Below are 18,428 nucleotides of genomic sequence, written 5' to 3' on the forward strand. Positions count from 1 at the left end.
AGGTGCTGTCGCTAAGCCAGGGGAAGGGAGAGCAGGCACCTCGCGTTACTGGGGCCGATGAAGGGGCTTCCGGAGCCGCCTCCAGGAACCCGGGCCTGCTCTTCCCGGGAAGTGGGGTTTTGGGTGCTGGGAGTCTCCCCTTCCTCCTCAGCACGAGAGAAAGAGGGGCTGCCAAGGGTGGGGATCCTGAAACTGGAAGTCAGGCCCTTGAAGGACCTGTGTGTGCACACATGTATATATGCATGTGTGTACATTTTGTGTACGTGCATGTAAACGTGTGTGTGCAAGGCGTGCAGGCACCAGCTGGTTCAGAGCTCCCTCTCTCTGTTCGGCCTTTCTTCCGGCTGCCAGTGCACAGTGGGCATGGGTCAGTTGGCAGCCCCGAGCCTTGCCCAGGCACTGGCTCACGCCTCCACCTCCCAGGCCAGGAGGCCTTCGTGGGCTCTCCTTCCATCCAACCTCTCTGTCCCCCGAACATTCCCTGCTCTGTCTGCACTGCACACTCTCCCCGCCGGGGTCTCAGCCCCTCTCACCTGATGGGATGGAGACGACATGCTTTCTGCTGGGTCCCTGCTCTCTGCATGGGCTGGGTCACTAGGGAAAGACAGACAACAGTGAAGAAAGTGAAATGAGGGCTGCCCCACCTCTGACCCCGAGTCACGAAAACTGGAAATGCCCCTTGCTCTCCCAACACGTCTCATCCGTCTCATCCATGCTGGCCTCTTATGGAATAGAGCCTTTTCCAAATGTTTGATTTAGGGTTTTGAAAATAAGGGCACTAACTCTTCTTTCAGGCATGACAAGCCGGCTGCTCGGACCCTCGTTTGAGCCCTACTTGCTGCCGGAATTGACCAGATATGACTGTGAGGTGAACGTTCCTGTCCCAGGAAGCTCCACGCTCCTCCAAGGAGGGGACCTCCTCAGAGCCCTGGACCAGGCCACCTGAGCCAGGGCCACCCACTGACAGGCACCCCCTTCCCATGCCGTCCCACCAGCTTCACGGTCTCCGTCTGGTTTTTTGCAACTAGATATTTCTAACACCAACACACTTTTTACAAGATATACTTACCTGGCAAACTTGCCCGGGTCACCAAGTAGTGGCCTTTTTCTGAAGATGCTCACTTTATTATTCATATTTTTAAAATACAATTGTTTTACCTGCTATGTTTTGTTCTGTCAATGGAAATGTTCTTAAATTTTATAAGATTGTTCTTTCCCCAACTTCAATTACTTCTAATTTATATTATTCACGGGTCTCTCCCCCCCCACACACAATAATATTCATGCTAACAAGTTTGGTGTATGTTTGTTTGTTCTCCTTTACGGAAAGCTTTGGCTTCGTTTAACTAAAAGGATTTTGTTGTTGTTGCCAAAGAGAAACAAAATAATTTTGCTCTCTCAGCTTGATTTGTGGCCTCTATCTCTCAGCCCTCCTCCTTTCTTTTGTAAAACTAATCACTGTATTGTAAATTTCAGTCTTTTTTTTTTTTAAGCCAACTCTTTCTTTGCTCTAATTTTGATACGATTTTTTGGGGGGAAAAAAAATGTGAAGGGTGAACTCCATTGTATGTGGTTATCTGTGAAAGTTACACAGTATGGCTTTTCCTAAACTGGTGTTTTTCCCCTGCATTTGGTGGAGTTTTTTAAATTATTATTCAAAAACATAACTGAGTTTTTTAAAAAGAAAATTTATATCTGGGTTAAGTGTTTATCATATATATGGGTACTTTATAATATCTAAAAACTTAGAAACGGAAATGGAATCCTGCTCACAAAATCACTTTAAGATCTTTTTTAAGCTGTTAATCTTTTTCATGGTGTTGCTTGACACTGCAGAATTGTACAGAACTCCACGGGCCCGTACTAACCCTGCTCAAGGTCTCCCTCTCTGTTGCCTTTTTGCTTTCGGGACATGCCATAGGCGTGACACACAATCCAGAAAGTGGAATCATTATGTGGGAGCATTGCCAGCTGTCTTCTCCTCATGTTCTGTATGTATTATGTATGTATGTATGTATTATTATTACTGCCAAGAGGGTCTGATGGCACGTCAGGGGTGGAGGCTAGGGACAAATCTAAGGGAGGGGAAGCGCTTTAAACTCTGCTTCAGTAAACTCTTCTTCAGGTTTCATTGCCAGCCCTTCGAGTGCACTGAGCTATGTGACTCTAATGGTCTTTCATGGGGCACACTTGGATATTTCTAGAACTACCATGAGATGGTTTAGATGGGAATTCATGAAAGAAAGTGAGGATTTGGAAATGGTATAGGGACCCAGTCCACATCCTCCCAGCTCACCACCTTGGAGCCCGTGGAGCTGGACTGAGGGGGGCACACAGGGGGGCTCCTGGTCCTGACCAGCCACATCTCATGCCCCTTCCTCAGCCACGCCATCAGCTCGCCCTACACGGCCGAGGTGCAGCAGGCAGACCTCCAGGGACAGCCCCTGGCCCTCCTTGAGGTCTCTCTGTCCCCAGAAGTGACGTGTATAGGTAGGAAGCACTGAAAACAGTGTTCTCAGAGCGTCTTGTAAACTCACCAGGTAAGAGGGACGATGCCATTTGTTTTCGAAATAGCAATCACGTGAAACTTTTCCGTCATGGGTACAATGAAGAAGTTTCTAGAAACACACAAAGCAAAACACAGCAAGCCAAGAATTTGGTAAGGCTGAATGGACTTACTACCCCAAACAAAATAAAATTTAAATCTCAAAAGAAAAATTACCTAGTCACTGTGTTGCCAAAAATGTTACTTGAGCACCACAGCCCTGCCTCACGTACGGCAGGCGGCAGAACTTGAAGGGTTACTGACATGTAAGCGCTGGTGTTTGATTTTCTCTGTGTGTTTGTTTGCCTCAGCATGAAGGGCATTTTACCCTTGCAGTTTTACTAAAACACTCTGAAAAATATTCCAAACTTCATATTAACTTTATCTATCAACATAATGATTTCGTGAACATTATTATAAATGTCAAATTCCTACTGACAACATTATTACTATACAGGAGCTTAACTTTATAAGGAAATGTATTTTGACACTCTGCTATCTTATTAAAGTATTCTGATCCTACCACTGCTGGTGGCTCTTGTTTCCTGTGGGTTTATCATGGGCTACACTGATGTAAAGTGAAGTATTTATTTATTAAACAGTTTATAGAAAACGAACATGGGCACTGATCTTTGTGAGACGACTGAGGCCAGCTGATTGATAGGAATCTGGAGAAAGAAAGGGAAGGCTAATGTTAAAACTCGGCAACTAAGACCAGGAAGCCACGGTCCATAGTTGGTCCATGGACCAAATATGCATGGTCCGTATTTCTACAGGCCTCTTTTTCTATGTTCTGTGAGGGACCCGAGGAAAGAAGTCAGGGTTCCTGTCTTCAGAAAATTACAGGAAGCAGCCTGAAAACTCCGCTGCCTACATGTATTCACACGCCGCACTTTGGATGAAGGCTCTCGGGGGAAAGGAGCCGCCTGAGCTCTGGGGCTCAGAGGAGACCTCAGTTTGGAGGCAGCAGGGCTCACGCGGGCCCTCCCAGCTAGAATGTGCTCGGGAAGGGCCAGGATAACCTCAGACGGAGACAGAGCCCGGCAATAGCCCCAGCTGGACAGGGGCGTGATGGTTTCCCTAATTCAAATTTTACTTTTCCAAGTCATGGCCTGCTTGGAAAGAGGTGCCATCTCCATGGTGGGATGTGGGGGAGGGACCCAGCAGTGGCCTCTGCTCAAAATGGTCAGTCCTAGAATCAGCGTTCCCGGGTCACACACTTATAGTTCCCCTAAGAGTTCAGTCCACGTGGTGTGGTTTCACACTTACCTTATAAGCTCACTCGATCCTCGGGCTGAGCAATCCATGAGCACCCATTTCACAGATGAAACTGACGGTCATATTAAGGGGCTCAGGCAAGTCACACCCTGCTAACAGAAGAAAGAAATGTAAACATAGTGTGGGCTGTGCTTTCTCCTCTCACACCGACCGTGCCTGCTGGGAGGCAGAGTTCGTGGCAGGGCTCTGTTTTCATTTCCAAATAGACCATTCCTGTCGTTATTTCTTGAACCTGTAGACCTCCCTCTGGTTCTGTGCTTACTCATCTCTTCTCTTCCCAACTGCCTGGATCTTCAGATTGGATTTTCTGGGCTCTGCCCGCCATCTTGGACTTCCTGAAAACATCACCTCTTCTTTTTCTGAAGCCCTTCCATGAATGACATATTTTAGCTCGTCCTTCGGGAGCAGAGTTGCCTCAAAGCATTGGCAAGCTCAGGACTCAGACCCGGGTGGGTGCTATCCTGACCCCCCAGCAATTTAAGTGGGCTGTGGGTCTACGAGGTGTCCTTAGGCGAGGCCATTGCACCACCACCGCCTGAAGGCTGTGATCATGTCCTCCAGCCCTTGGAGGTGCAGGGCAGCTCCAAGCTCCTCTTGCTTCTAAGTTCAGCAAGCTGGGGTTGGGGCGGGGGGGACACTGAGGCCACTGTCCCTGATGGATTAGAGGAACTCAGCCCCTCCAAAGCACTCAAGCACAAGACATGGGCCCCACCCAAGTCACCCTGCTTCCTTTATGTTTTGTCTCTAGCAATCGAGTGAAGACTGATTTAAAAGCTCCTCATTTCAGATTTCACTTTCCAAAATGCAGGTGGCCACTCTGCTGTACACCTGGAACTAACAACAGTGTAAATCAACTATACTTCAATTAAAAAAATAATTTTTATAAAATGCAGGTGGCTTAGGGGTAGGTATGTGCCTGCATGGCCAGGTGTGCAGGGGCAGCGGCCAGGGTAGAATTAGCAATAGATCCGCCATTGGGGTTCCTCCTGACTCTGGATACGTTCTCCTCCAGGTGGGCAAACGCTGGTGGGATGTGGCACCTTCCCAGAGCTTGCTTTGCTTGGCAGACTCCAGAGGAGAAGTCTGTCTTTTGCGGGGGGTGGGGACACTCAGACCCAGAGCTGAGAAAGGAGACAGCCCCACCTGGTGGAGTTCCCTCTGATCCATGTAGGGCAAGATTTACCCGCTCCTGAAGCATGGGCTCTGATGGACATTTCAAATTGGGCAGGGGGATGAACTGTGGGTTTTCCTGGAGATACACTGCAGAACCATTTTCTTCATAACATACAAGATTCAACCACCTACAGCCCTGCTCTCCTGGCCCCTGCGCATCCTCTGCTTTACGTGAAAAAGCTTTTATCGGGAGGCCTGCATGAGAGTGACCAGGTTAGCTGGGCTCTTCTCTCGAGTCGGAGTGTCCCCAGTAAGACAGTACTGGATGTATTTTCCCAGATGGACTCAAGATGCCGAAAAGGACCTGGAAATGACGTAGCCCAACCCCGTCATTTATTTTTTCAACCTCTTCATTCTAGAGATGAGACTACTGACGCCCAGGAAGACAAAGTGGCAGGGCTGGGAGCAGAATCCAGGCCAGCATCACGGGGACTGAGGCTGAACTCACCATAAGTGAAAGGGGCCACGTCCTTGGCCCGTGACATCAGGTCTTGATTTCTCAGCCAGTGCACAGGCCCTTCCCACACACGGCCCTTCCCACCACCACCTCACAGGCCTGGGCCTTGTCTCTTCCCTCAGGGCACTTCCAGTTCTTCTAAAATGACCCTGATCACAGCGTCACCCCATCTCTTCAAAATATTCCTTTGAATTCAGTGGCCCCCGTGGGAACCGCTTGGCCTCTCTGTGACCTCGGTGAAAACTAAACCAACCCCTTCACTTCTAGACTGATTCTTCCTTGGCCTCCCAGGCCCCAGGAGAAAAGGGTTTTGAAGTACTTCTCAAATAAAAACCACACTGGATAACTCAGACGCCCGTACAAGCTGGTGTATACTGTTGGAGGCCCACAGCCCACATTTTCCCAGGCAGTCCCAGTTACAGATATCGTGTTTCAATGTCACCCAGGTGCGCTTGTACTTGGGCCAAGGACCCCCATCTTGGGTTCAGAAAGCGGGAACCTTGTAGACACAAATGAGCCCTCAGTTGTTTTAGGGTGGACCCCAGGTCCTGGGGAAGTTCAGAGGAGGCCAGGACAGATCAACCTGGGCCTCAGGGGTGGAAAATCCTCCCAACCAGCCATGGGATGGAAGAGGATGCAGAGGGAGGCGGTGTGGGGCAGGGTTATTCTAGATGTGGATGGACGAGGGGGACAAAGGCATGAGGCCAGAATGAGCAGCACGTGCAGAAGACCCTGGGGATCAGGCGGGGTCAGGAGCTGGGATAGAAGGAGAGGGCGGCGGGGCAGCCTGGCCGCTCACAGCTCAGGCCTGGAGTCAGACAGACCAGGGTTCAAATCCTGGCTCTGCTGCTTCTAGCTGTGTAACCTTGGGGAAGCCCCTTCATGTCTGATAGCCCGTGTCTGCTTTCCTGTGAAAGGACCATGATAAGAGTGCCCACCTCATAGGGTCGAGGCTGGAGATATTAACTTGGGGGTTGACAGTAGGTAAACTGTACTTAAATCCCTGAGATTGGATGAACTATACCTAGGAGGTAAGAGCATAGACGAACAGTAGAGCCCTAAGATAGAGCCCTGGGCCATGGCAGCGCTGGTAGAAGTCAGAGAGAGGAGGAGCCAGCAAAGAGGCTGGTGGGAACAGCAACAGGGAAGAAAAAAACCCCAGGATTTCAGTATCCCAGAAGCCAAGAGAGGAGGATGTTTTAAGAAGTAGGAATAGTTGGGCTTCCCTGGTGGCGCAGTGGTTGAGAGTCCGCCTGCAGGGGACGTGGGTTCGTGCCCCGATCCGGGAAGATCCCACATGCCGTGGAGCGGCTGGGCCCGTGAGCCATGACCGCTGAGCCTGCGCGTCCGGAGCCTGCGCTCCGTAACGGGAGAGGCCACAACAGTGAGAGGCCCGCGTACCGCACAAAAAAAAAAAAAAAAAAAAAAAAAAAGAAGTAGTAGGAATAGTTAACTGGATCACATACTAGACTGAAAGGCCAGGCAAAGTGAGGAGGAAATAATGGCTCTGGGGTTTGGCAACATGGAGATCATCATTGACCTTGACTAGAGAGGTGGTGGTGGAGAGCTAAGGACGAAGGTGTGATGGGAGTGGACTGAGGCCTGAGCAGGCTGGGGTGAAGGCACAGAGACCACAGCAATACACGACTTCTTCAAGGAGTTTCCCTGTGAAAAGAATGAAATGATGCCATTTGCAGCAACAGGGATGGACCTAGAGATGATCATACTAAGTGAAGTAAGTCAGACAGAGAAAGACAAATGTCATATGGTATCACTTATATGTGGAATTTTAAAAATATATAAATGAACTTATTTATGAAACAGAAACAGATTCACAGATATAGAAAACAAATTTATGGTTACCAAAGGGGAAAGGAGGGGAGGAATAAATTAGGAGTATGGGATTAACAGATACACACTACTATACATAAAATAGATAAGCAACAAGGACCTACTGTCTAGCACAGAAAACTATATTCAATATCCTATGATAAACCATAATGGAAAAGAATATGAAAAAGAATTATATATTTGTGTAACTGAATCACTTTGCTGTACAGCAGAAATTAACACAACATTGTAAATCAACTACACTTCAATAAAATAAATTTAAAAAAAAAAAGTTTCCCCATGAAGGGAAGCAGGGAAATGGAGTAGAGCTGGAGGAAGGGGTCAGGGGAAGTTTTTTGAAAAAACATTTAATGAACTTTTACTTTAGAATAATTATAGATTTACAGAAAAGTTGCAAAAATATTAGAGTTCCTGTACTGAGCTCCCTCTATTGCTAACTTAACTGTGGCACGTATGTCACAACTAAGGAACCAACATTGGTATGCTTTTATTATCTAGAGTCTGTACTTTATTCAGGCTTCTTTCGTTTTTACCTAACATCTTTTTTTCTGTTCCAGGATCCTATCCAAGAGACCACATTACATCTAATTGTCATGTCTCCTTAGGCTTCCCTAAACGGTGACAGTTTTCATAGTCCATCATAATAGTTATTCGCACCTTCTGTGTTGTTGATGACTTTGACAGTTTTGAGGAGTGCTGGTCGGATATTCTCACAGAACAGCATCCTTCAATTTGGATTTCTCTGATGGTTTTCTTAGACAGAGGTTATGGGTTTGGGGGAGGAAGACCAGAGGTAAAGTGCCACTGTCATCACCTCATATCGAGGGTGCATATACTATCAATGTGGCTTATCACTGTTGATGTTCATCTTTATCACTTGGCTGAGGGAGTGTCTGTCAGGTTTTTCCACTGTAAAGTTACTGATTTTTTAGGGGAAAATTTTTTTGAAGCTAGGCTATATTAGGGGATGTTTCTTTTGTGACGGCAGAGAGGAATGTTTCTAAGAGAATGACTATTATGACGGACCATGAAAACGAAATTGTGTGAGAAGGAAAGAAAAAATATGAAGAGGTTGATGGTCCATGAAAAAAAAGGTAGGTTCAGTGAATTAGAGGTCTTAATGAGGTCAAAGAGGGGTCAGAGTGAGGTGTAGAAAGAGGGAACCATGCAGTCATTGTCAGAGGAGGGGAAGCTTTTTTTTTTTTTTTTTCCTGCGGCTCTGTGGCCTACACAGCCCTGGAGGTCCTCACCAGCAAGAAGTACAGGGGGACCCGGCTGACCCTGGAGCCTGTGAGCGCCACTTCACGGGCTCCAGGACCCCTAGGGAGGGGAGGGGAGTGGCGGGGTGGGGAGGGGGCACGCCCTGGGAAGCCCATGCCCCCAGAGGTGTCATCCTCTACACCATGGTGACCGGGAAGCTGCCCTTCAAGGAGCGCCAGCCCCACCGCATGCTGTACCTGATGCGCTGGGGCCCCACCTTACGGCCAGGCCTGTCCCCAGGTGAGCGCCTTCACCCTGTGTCCCTCCCCCGTCCCAGCCCGCACCCAGGTGGGCGGCAAGAGAGAGCTGGGTCCGGAGAGGGGGAAATGGGTTGGTGGCCCTGCTAAGCTTGAACCCTGCACTAGCCCAGGGCAGGCCGCCTCACCTCTCTCTCTCTCTGCCTGTCTCCCCACATGTGAAACACGGACACCCTATGGCCGTTTATTTATACTTACATATGACCCAGCAATACTACTTCTAGGTATTTATCTTAAAAAAGTGAAATTTTTTAATTCACACAAAATCTGCCCACCGATATTTATAGCAGCGTTATTTCTAATCACCAAGAACTGGAAACAACCTGAATGTCCTTCAGCGGAGGTATGGATTTAAAAAAAAAAGACAACCCTGTATCTCACTGATATGATGGAATACCACTCAGCAATGAATGTTAACAAATTTGATTCGAGCGGCAACATGGATGAATTGCAAAGGTATTGTGCTGAGTGAAAGAAGCCAGTATCCAAAGGTTCATTCTATGTAATTCCATTTATATGACATTCTGGAAAAGGCAAAAAATATAGGAACAGAGAACAGGTCATTTCTTGCCAGGGCCTAGGGGAGTTTGAATATAAAAGGAGAACAGAGGGAATCTTTGGAATATCGGAATTGTTCTATATCCTGTCTGTAGTGGTGGTTACGAGAATTCACACATGGGCAAAAATCACAGAACTGCACATCAGAAAAAGAATCTTACTGTATGTAAATTTCTTTTTTAAAAATAAAAGCAAAATTTGAGATTTCAGAGGCAGCTAAAATAACACTGAGGGGAAAGTTTGAGGAAGTAGGGTAGACAGGATGCTGTCAGGGCTATGAGGTGGATGTTACAGTGGCACGGAGTGTAAAGGTGAAGGAGAGACACGAGCTGAGAATTGAAATCACTGGAAGCCGAGGTTGAGAGCCGTGAGGCTAAGCAAAAGTCCAGTGCCATGAGCGGGAGGGAAAAGGGAGGAGAAGGGGTTTGGAAGCAGCATGGCGAAGCTAGGAGGAGCCCTCTGCCTCCAGGCCCTGCCTGACACCTGCCTGTAGGAGAGAGAATCCGGCCCCTTCCTGAGGGTTGGTGGGGCAGGGGCCCTCATCCGAGAGCCAGGCTCCAGTTAAAGAGGAAAGTGATGACATGTTCAGAGACGACAGGGGACCTAGGAGGTGGCTGACGTCAGACCGAGCTCCAGAGAGTGCATGGCAGGATCTCAGGGTGGGGAGGGATGGGAGATGGAGAGAAGGATGGATGAGCAGGTCTGAGGACAAGGGCCTGGTGGTAACACATGGCCTGGAGGCCTTGGTCTGCCACAGGTGACTGAGGGGAAGAGAGTGGGAGAGATGGTGTATCCTCCTGAGGGCCTCTTAGGGGTTCAAGCCAGCAGGCTGGGGCCTGACCCCTCCTGTAGCCTCAGGGGCAGGGCAGGGAGGCACACAGCTTCTCCGCCATGTCTGCGGAGGTGGCTAGGCTCTCCTCATCTCCCGCAGCACCAGGGACCATCGTACGGATGCACTCATTCAACGTAAGGTGGGCTTGTTGCTTTCTAAGGCAGGTGTGAGGGTGCAGCGGGCAGCCCCCTCCCTTTCTGCCTGTGGGGACCTTGGTTTGAAACCCTGTGGGTGGGCCCAGCACTTGCAGGAACAAAGGATGACAGTGCAGTTGGAGGACCCAGTGGCCTGAAACAAAGTGATGTTTTCTCATCCTCATTAGCCTGGTGGAGGCGAGGGCAGCTGAGCATGAACACTGACATCGTTTGGGGGCCTTGCTTAAAGGCCAAGGCAGGACTCCAACTAAAGATTCAAAGCTGGACGAGAGAGCTGGCTCAGATTGGGGCAGGTTGGCTGGGACGGTGTGGGAAATCCGGGGCTTGTGCATCTGCTCCTGCCACAGCTTAAAACGTGGAGTGGCAGCTGTGCTGACCAGGGTGGCCTCTGCCGAGGGGTGGGGGGTGGGGGGGTATATGCCACCACCCCACTCACCGAGGACCCATGGGTTAGGCCCCAACCTTGCTGAGCTGTTAGTTCTACAATAGCGTGAGGAGGCAGCAACGGCGATGTATGCTGTCCCTCTCTGAGCACCACACTCTAACGGAGATAGAGATCAACAGGAATCTGTTCAAAGAAGGACAGCTAAAATGGTGACGGGACTTGCAGCATAGCACAACAACAGACTGGAGAATTGGGACAGTTTATCCTAGAGATTTGGGGGAGCTCCAAAGACCACCTTCAAATATCTGGAGAAGGGTTTTTCTGGGTGGCCCCACTGGACAGAACTAGGCCTGTAGGTTCAGAAAAACAGTTCAGCTCAGTGCAAGTATACTCAAGAGTCAACCTCACTCCTCTCCTGATGTGTCAGCATTTGCTTGCTCAGTATAACAGGAAATAACATCTTTACTCTGATCACCCAAGAAAGCTATTTACAGGTTAATGCCAGGGAAGGCTATCGGGCGAAGATAAAGAAAAATCATAATTTCACATCTTTGTTCAGGTCTTTGTGTAAATAAAGGCTGGCCATCAGACATAGATGGCCCCATGGAACCCAAGATGGGCAGAGGGAAACTGGCACTGCCCCTTAAGTGTTATCCTGGAGCTGCCCCTTAAGTGTTATCTCCTTTCTGGGCAGAAGAAAGTTAGTAATAGGGGGAAGCGGGTGCAGGGCAAATGGCAATTCTCTGTGCTATCTTTGCAATTTTTCTGTAAGCCTTAAACTATTTTTTTAAATTTAACTCATTGAAAAATGATGCCAGATAAAAATGAAGAGATACAGGAAGAAACAAAGAGCAAAGAAAAGGATAAATGAATAACTCTAAGTGAATATTGACTGTTAAAACAATAACAATGATAATATATTGTGGGGTTTTAAATAAATGTGAAATTAATGTATATGAAAGCAACAGTACAAGAGGTGGGAAAGGGTAAACGGAGTAAAATGACTTTTGGTTTCTGCATTGTCTAGGAAGTAGTACATGTACTAATTTATATTAGACCTTAATAAGTCAAGGATGTGTGTTGTAAAATAATGTGTAATTAACAAGCTAAAGAGCAGGGAAATGGAATCTTTAAAAAATATGAGATTATTCTAAAAGAAGACAAAAAAGGATAGAAAAAATGAACATAGGATAAGTGGGACAAATAGAAAACAAATAAGATGCTAGATCAGCTTGGTGCTCTGTGATGACCTAGATGGGTGGGATGGGGAAGCGGGGAGGGAGGTCCAAGAGGGAGGGGACCTATATACATATACATATATGTATATGTATACATATAGCTGATTCACTTCATTGTACAGCAGAAACTGATACAACATTGTAAAGCAATTATACTCCAATTTTTAAAAAAGATGCTAGATTTAAATCTAAATATATCAGTAATTATGTAAAATATAAGTAGGTTAAACTTTTCAATTAATTAAAAATATCAGACTGGGTTTAAAAATATATATATAAGCAGCTTACAGGACATATGACTTCTAAATAAGAATACAGATAGGAGAATACAAAAGGACAAAAAAAAAGGGCAAACACTAAACAAAAGCTGGTGTAGCATACTAGTATTAGCTAGGTAGACTTTAAGGAAGAAACATTACTAAAATGAAGAGGGACATTTCATAATAATAAAAGTGTCAATGCAACAGAAAGATAATTCTATATTTGTATGCACCTAATAGGCCTAAGAAATTGACACCACTACAAGGAAAAGTAGAAAATCTATCATCATAGTTGCAGATTTCAACACACCTCTCTCAGTGACTAACAGAACAAGCAGGAAAAAAGTAAAGATAACCCACAAAATGGGAGAAAATATTTGTAAATTATATATTTGATAAGGGACTAATTTCAGCATATATAAAGCATATTTACAATTCAATAATTAAAAGGAAAATAACCCAATTTAAAATGGGCCAAAGACTGTATACATTTCTCCAAAGAAGATATACAAATGGCCTATAAGCATATAAAAAAGATGCTCAAGGTCTTTAGTGATTAGGTAAATGTAAATAAGAACCATGATGAGATATCACTTCATACACCACTAGGATGGCTAAAATCTAAAAGACAATAACAAGTGTTGATGAAGCTGTGGAGAAATTGCAACCCTCATACATTTCTGGTAGAAATGTAAAATGATACAGCCCTTCACAAAACAATCTGGCGGCTCCTCAAAAATGTAAACACAGAATTACCATATGACCCTGCAATTAGAGTCCTAGGTATATACCTCAGAAAACTGAAAACATATGGTTACAGAAAAACTCATACACAAATGTCTATAGCAGCATTATTCCTAACAGCCAAAAAGTGGAAACAACCCAAACGTCTATCAACTGATGAATACATAAACAGTATGTATATAATACAATATTATTCAGCCATATAAAGTAATGAAGTACTGATATGTGCTACAGCATGGAAACACCATTCTGAGTGAAAGATGCCAAACGCAAAAGGCCATATATTATCTGATTCAACTTATATGCAATGTTCAGAAGAGGTAAATCCATAGATACAGAAAGTAAATTAGTGGTTACCAAGGGCTGGAAGAAGGGGAAAATGGCGAAGGTTTCTTTTTGGGGTGATGAAACGTTCTGAAATTGGTGACAATGGTTGCATGATTTTGTTAATATACTGAAAACCACTGAATTGTACACTTTAAAAGGGTGAATATTATGGTATGTAAATTATATCACAATAAGAAATAAAGTAGATAAGGGTATAAAAGATTGAAATATACAGTTAAGAAGACCTAATTGACATATGCAGAACTCTGTGCCCCAAAACTAGAGAACAGACATTCTTTAAAGCACACACAGGCTTCCTAAAATTACTAAAATGGCTAATTTACTAAAATTAGCCAGGTACTAGAGGGCACAGTATTAAGTACTAAGCAAGCCGTAACACATTTCAAAGGTTAAAATGACTCAGAGTATATTCCCTGACCACAGTGAAATTAAACTAGAAATCAGTAACCGAATGCAAGTTTAAGAATCACATGTTGAATTTTAAGCAATACATGTCTGAATGACCCATGGGTCAAAAAAATCACGATGGAAATTAGACCATATTTTAAGTATGAATGAAAGCAGTGTGTCAAAGCTTCTGGGATTCAGTTAAAGCCATGCTTACAGGGAAATGCATAGCGTTATTAGATTATATTAGAAAAGAAGGGATGAAAACCAATGATATAAGTATTTATATCAAGAATTTAGGAAACAAACAGCAAACTAAAGCCTAATAGAAAAAAGAAATAAAGAAAAAACATGAAAGAAAAACTTAATGAAATAGAAAACAAGTGTAAAACAGAAAAATCAACAAAGCTAAGGTTATATTAATCTTTGAAAAGATTAATAAAATTTATAAACACCTAGCAAGATGTATCAGGAAAAAGAGATAGTAGGTATAAATTACTAATATCAGAAAATAAAAGATTACAAAGGGATATTAGAAAAAACTTTGCCATTAAATCAGATGAAATAGACTAACTTCTTGAAAATTCAAAATTATTGACACAAGAAGTGATAGAAAATATGAATAATTCCATACTTATTAAAGAAACTGAATCGTTAAATAAAACTTTCCCACTAAGAAAACTTCAGTCCCAGATGGCTTCACCATTAAATCCTCCCAGATGTCTGAGGAAAATTAACCTTTCTCGGGACTTCCCTGGGTGGTGCAGTGGTTAAGACTCCACGCTCCCAATGCAGGGGGCCAGGTTTCAATCCCTGGTCAGGGAACTAGATCCCACATGCATGCCGCAACTAAGAGTTTGCATGTCACAACTAAGGAGCCCACCTGCTGCAACTAAGGAGCCCATGTGCCGCAACTAAGGAGCCTGCCTGACGCAACTAAGACCCAGCGCAACCAAATAAAAATATATTTTTTTAAAAAATTACCCTTTCTCAAACACACTTAGCAAATAGAGGGAATGCTTTGAACTCATTTCTGAGGCCAACATATCCTTGCTACCAAAGCCTGACAAACATTTAACAAAAAAGACAACTTACAGAAGGCCACTCTCTCTCATGAACATCAATTCAAATACCTTCAACAAAATATTATCCAATCAAACCCAGTAATATATGGGAAGGAAACTGCACTGTGAGCAAGCTGGGCTTATTACAGGAATACAAGACTAATTTAACACTGAAAAACTGATGCAACTTACCATTTTAACTGAATAAAGAAAAAACTCAATAGAGGTAGAAAAGGTATTTGATAAAATCTGAAATGCATTATTATTAGGAAAAGAAAAGAATTCAGCATACTAGGAATAAAGAGTAACTTCCTCAATATGATGAAGGATTTTAATTAAAAGACTTACTACAAACATTATACTTAATGGTGAAATTAATACTAATAGTAAAAGCTTTCCCCCTGAGAGAAACAAGATAAAAGAGGCCAACTATCATCACTTCTAGTCAACATTATACTAGGGGACCTAACCAGTGTAATCAACAATAAAAATAAATAAAAGTATGAGGATCAGAAAGAAAAACCAGAACAAAACCCTGTCATTACTTACAGTCTACATGATGGTGTATATTAAAATGCAAACGGATCTTCAGATAAACCATTATGGTTTATTAGTGAATTTAGCAAGATTACTAAATTCAAAGACAATATACGAAAATCAACTATTGTTATTTATCAACAACTAACTGAAAAGTTACACTTTTAGGGACTTCCCTGGTGGCGCAGTGGTTAAGGATCTGCCTGCCCATGCAGGGGACACGGGTTTGATCCCTGGTCCGGGAAGATCCCACATGCTGCGGAGCAACTAAGCCTGTGCGCCACAACTACTGAGCCTGCGTGTCGCAACTACTGAAGCCCGCGTGCCTAGAGCCCACGCCCTGCAACGAGAAGTCACTGCAATGAGAAGCCCGCACACTGCAACAAAGAGCAGTCCCCGCTCGCTACAACTAGAGAAAGTCCACACGCAGCAACAAGGACCCAGTGCAGCAAAAAAAAAAAAAAAAAGTTACATTTTTAAATGACAATATGTACTAAATCAATAAAAAAATAAAATGTCCAAGAACAGATATAAAAGATGTACGAGTGCTAAATATAAAACTTCAAAAAATATTGAGAAAAATAAAATACTAAAATAAATTAAGGGCTATCCCATGTTCATGGATTGGAAAAGTCAATATATTTAAGATGTCAATTTTTGTCAAATTTAGTTATATGTTAAATGCAGTCCGAATCAGAATACTAGAATTTAGTTTACGTGTATATGTGTGTCTGTAGTCTGAGAAACATATTCTGAAATTTATATGGAAATGTTAAGACCAAGAGTATTCAAAAACAATACTGAAGAACAAAGTTGGAAGACTTATACTACTGGATATCAAAACTTATTTTAAAACCACAAAAATTATGACAGGGTGGTATTATGTAAGGATAGACAAATAGACCAATAAAACAGAAAAGACAGTCCAGAAATTGACCCACTCATGTCTGGACACTCACTCCATGACAAAGGTAACACTGCAGAGCAATGAGAAAAGGATGGTCTTTTCAACAAATGTACCAAGTTAATCATATATCCATATGGGGGAAAAATTATATTCTTAACTCTTACTTCACACCAAATTTAAAATTTCCAGATGGAATAGAGATCTAAATGTGGAAGACAAATAAAGCGTCTAGAAGGTAATATAGGAGAACATCTTCATGACCTCAAAGTAGGCAAGACTTCTTTGACATGAAAAGGCCATCCACAGAATGGGAGACAATATTTGCAATATTTACATCTGACCCCAAAACTCAGGTCTGGGATATATAAAGAACTCCTCAAATCAATTTTAAAAGCAATAGAAAAATGAACAAAAGACTTGAATAGACACTTCACAAACGTTTTTATGGCCAATGAAAATATAAAATGGAGCTCAAACTCAGGAGAATGAAATTAAAACCACAGTGAGAAACCACTTACACACCCACCAGAATAGCTAAGGTTGAAAAAAGCTGTCAACACCAAGCCCTGGAGAGGACACGAAGCAGCTGGAACTCTCATACAACACTGGTGGAAGTAAATAAATTGGAGTGTAGTTTAAAAAAAAAATTATTAGTATATTTAACTTTCTGTCATTTTTTAAGGCATAAGCTAGGTGCTAACAAAATGAAAAGGTCTTTCTTTACAAGCCCTTTCCCAAATCTCAGTTAGCATTACTAAGCTGCAGAGACACACTGCTTTGCTCAGCTGAGCTGAAGTCCAACATGGCTCTCTCGGCTGGCTGTTGGTGAATTGGTTCAACCACTTAGGGGAGCTGAACATAAGCATACTCTCTTACCAGTCTATTCTTATAGAAATACCCAAGAGAAATGAGTTCATTTGTCCTGCAAGACAGGTATAAGAACATACATAGCAGCATGATTTCCAATGGCCCCAGACTAAAAATAACCCAAATGTCTGTCACTGGTAGAATGGACAAATAAGTTGTCGTATATTTAAAATACGGAGTATGACGCAGCAATGAAAATGAACTACTGCTACATGCAAGAACACGGATGAATTTCATAAATGCTGAGTGTTAGAAACCAGAAGCAACAGATTACAAACTATACAATTCCATATATTCCAAAAGTTTGGTACTAACACAGGTTGGGCAAAACTAACCTATGGTATTAAAAGTCAGATATTGATCACCTTTGGGCAGGACAGTAGTGGGAAAAAAAAAAAAAAAAGCACAGGCGTGGGGCTTCTGGGATGCTCTTAATAGTCTATTTATGACCTAGAAGGCAGTTTCACTTTGGGAAAATTAACCTAACTACACAGTTATGATTTGTGTGCTTCTCTACGTTAACTTTATACCTCAATAAAATTTTATTAACTGGAAAAGAAAACTTGGGTAAATGTTATTGCTGCAGGCATGTGGAGAGATGAGCACTCTGTATTGTGGATGGAAGCATAAGTTGTAAACGTCTCTGAAAGGCAATTTGGTCATATCTATACACGATGAAATGCCATATTTATCTTTTGAATCAGCAATTCTACCTCTGGTAGTTTTACAGTTACACTTCCACATGTGTACAAAGATACATGTACAAGGATATTTACTGCAGCATTACTTTTAAGCCTAAAGGTCAGGGGTTGAATTATGGGGCATCTAAATAATAGCATTTCAGCATTAGAAACAAACAAATGTCAACCCAATCTGGCCCATGTCCTCAGGCCTCATTCTAGATTTACATATGCTGGAATGTCCCTTGAAGACACATGAAGAACTGGCAGGGGTGGTCACCTCTGTGACCTGGCAACACGAGACAGGACCACAAGGGTGGGAGAATTACCCTATTGTACCTTTTGAATTTTGTACCATGTCAGGATGTAAACTCAACCCAAACAAACGTGGTCTTGGCCTCACGATGGCATCCAGGAATGATAGCACCATAGCACACCACGGAAGGGCAGGGTCTCAGAGGTCATCAGGCCCACTTCCTCACCATGCATATGAGCATACTAAGATATCCATGGTCCACATTCCTTCAGAATGGAAAATACGTGATCTGGGAGGCAACGTCACCCTTCTGCCTGTGTGCAGGTGAAGTTGTCAGAGAGCAGCTAAGGCCCCAGGAAATGTGTACAGGAAAAGCAGGTTTTCTGGGG

The 18,428-nt window shown here is 43.8% G+C and overlaps 1 protein-coding gene and 1 long non-coding RNA gene across 7 annotated transcripts in view; one reads left to right on the forward strand and one right to left on the reverse strand.

The window, feature by feature from the left end:
- The window catches only part of EPAS1 (endothelial PAS domain protein 1), an 88,631-nt gene extending 85,564 nt beyond the window's left edge, over positions 1 to 3,067 (forward strand). For both annotated transcript variants that reach the window (XM_024753625.1, XM_024753626.1), the window contains exon 16: positions 795 to 3,067. In XM_024753625.1, coding sequence (XP_024609393.1) covers positions 795 to 946 — 152 coding nt within the window. In that variant the 3' untranslated portion in view covers positions 947 to 3,067. The remainder of the gene's footprint in view (positions 1 to 794) is intronic.
- Positions 1 to 18,428, reverse strand: part of LOC112405271 (uncharacterized) — a 138,425-nt gene that overhangs the window by 2,583 nt on the left and 117,414 nt on the right. For 3 of the 5 annotated variants that reach the window (XR_003004299.1, XR_003004301.1, XR_003004302.1), the window contains exons 1-2: positions 2,538 to 2,616; positions 534 to 594 (exon numbers count right to left, since the gene is read on the reverse strand). This is a non-coding gene — a long non-coding RNA (uncharacterized LOC112405271). Of the gene's footprint in view, positions 1 to 533; positions 595 to 2,537; positions 2,621 to 3,814; positions 3,916 to 18,428 lie in introns of those variants that run through there. The other 2 variants (XR_003004303.1, XR_003004300.1) reach the window with 2 other exon arrangements.

Source organism: Neophocaena asiaeorientalis, unplaced genomic scaffold (genome assembly GCF_003031525.2).
Source record: "Neophocaena asiaeorientalis asiaeorientalis breed wild unplaced genomic scaffold, Neophocaena_asiaeorientalis_V1.1 scaffold171, whole genome shotgun sequence".
Classification (NCBI taxonomy): Eukaryota; Metazoa; Chordata; class Mammalia; order Artiodactyla; family Phocoenidae; genus Neophocaena; species Neophocaena asiaeorientalis.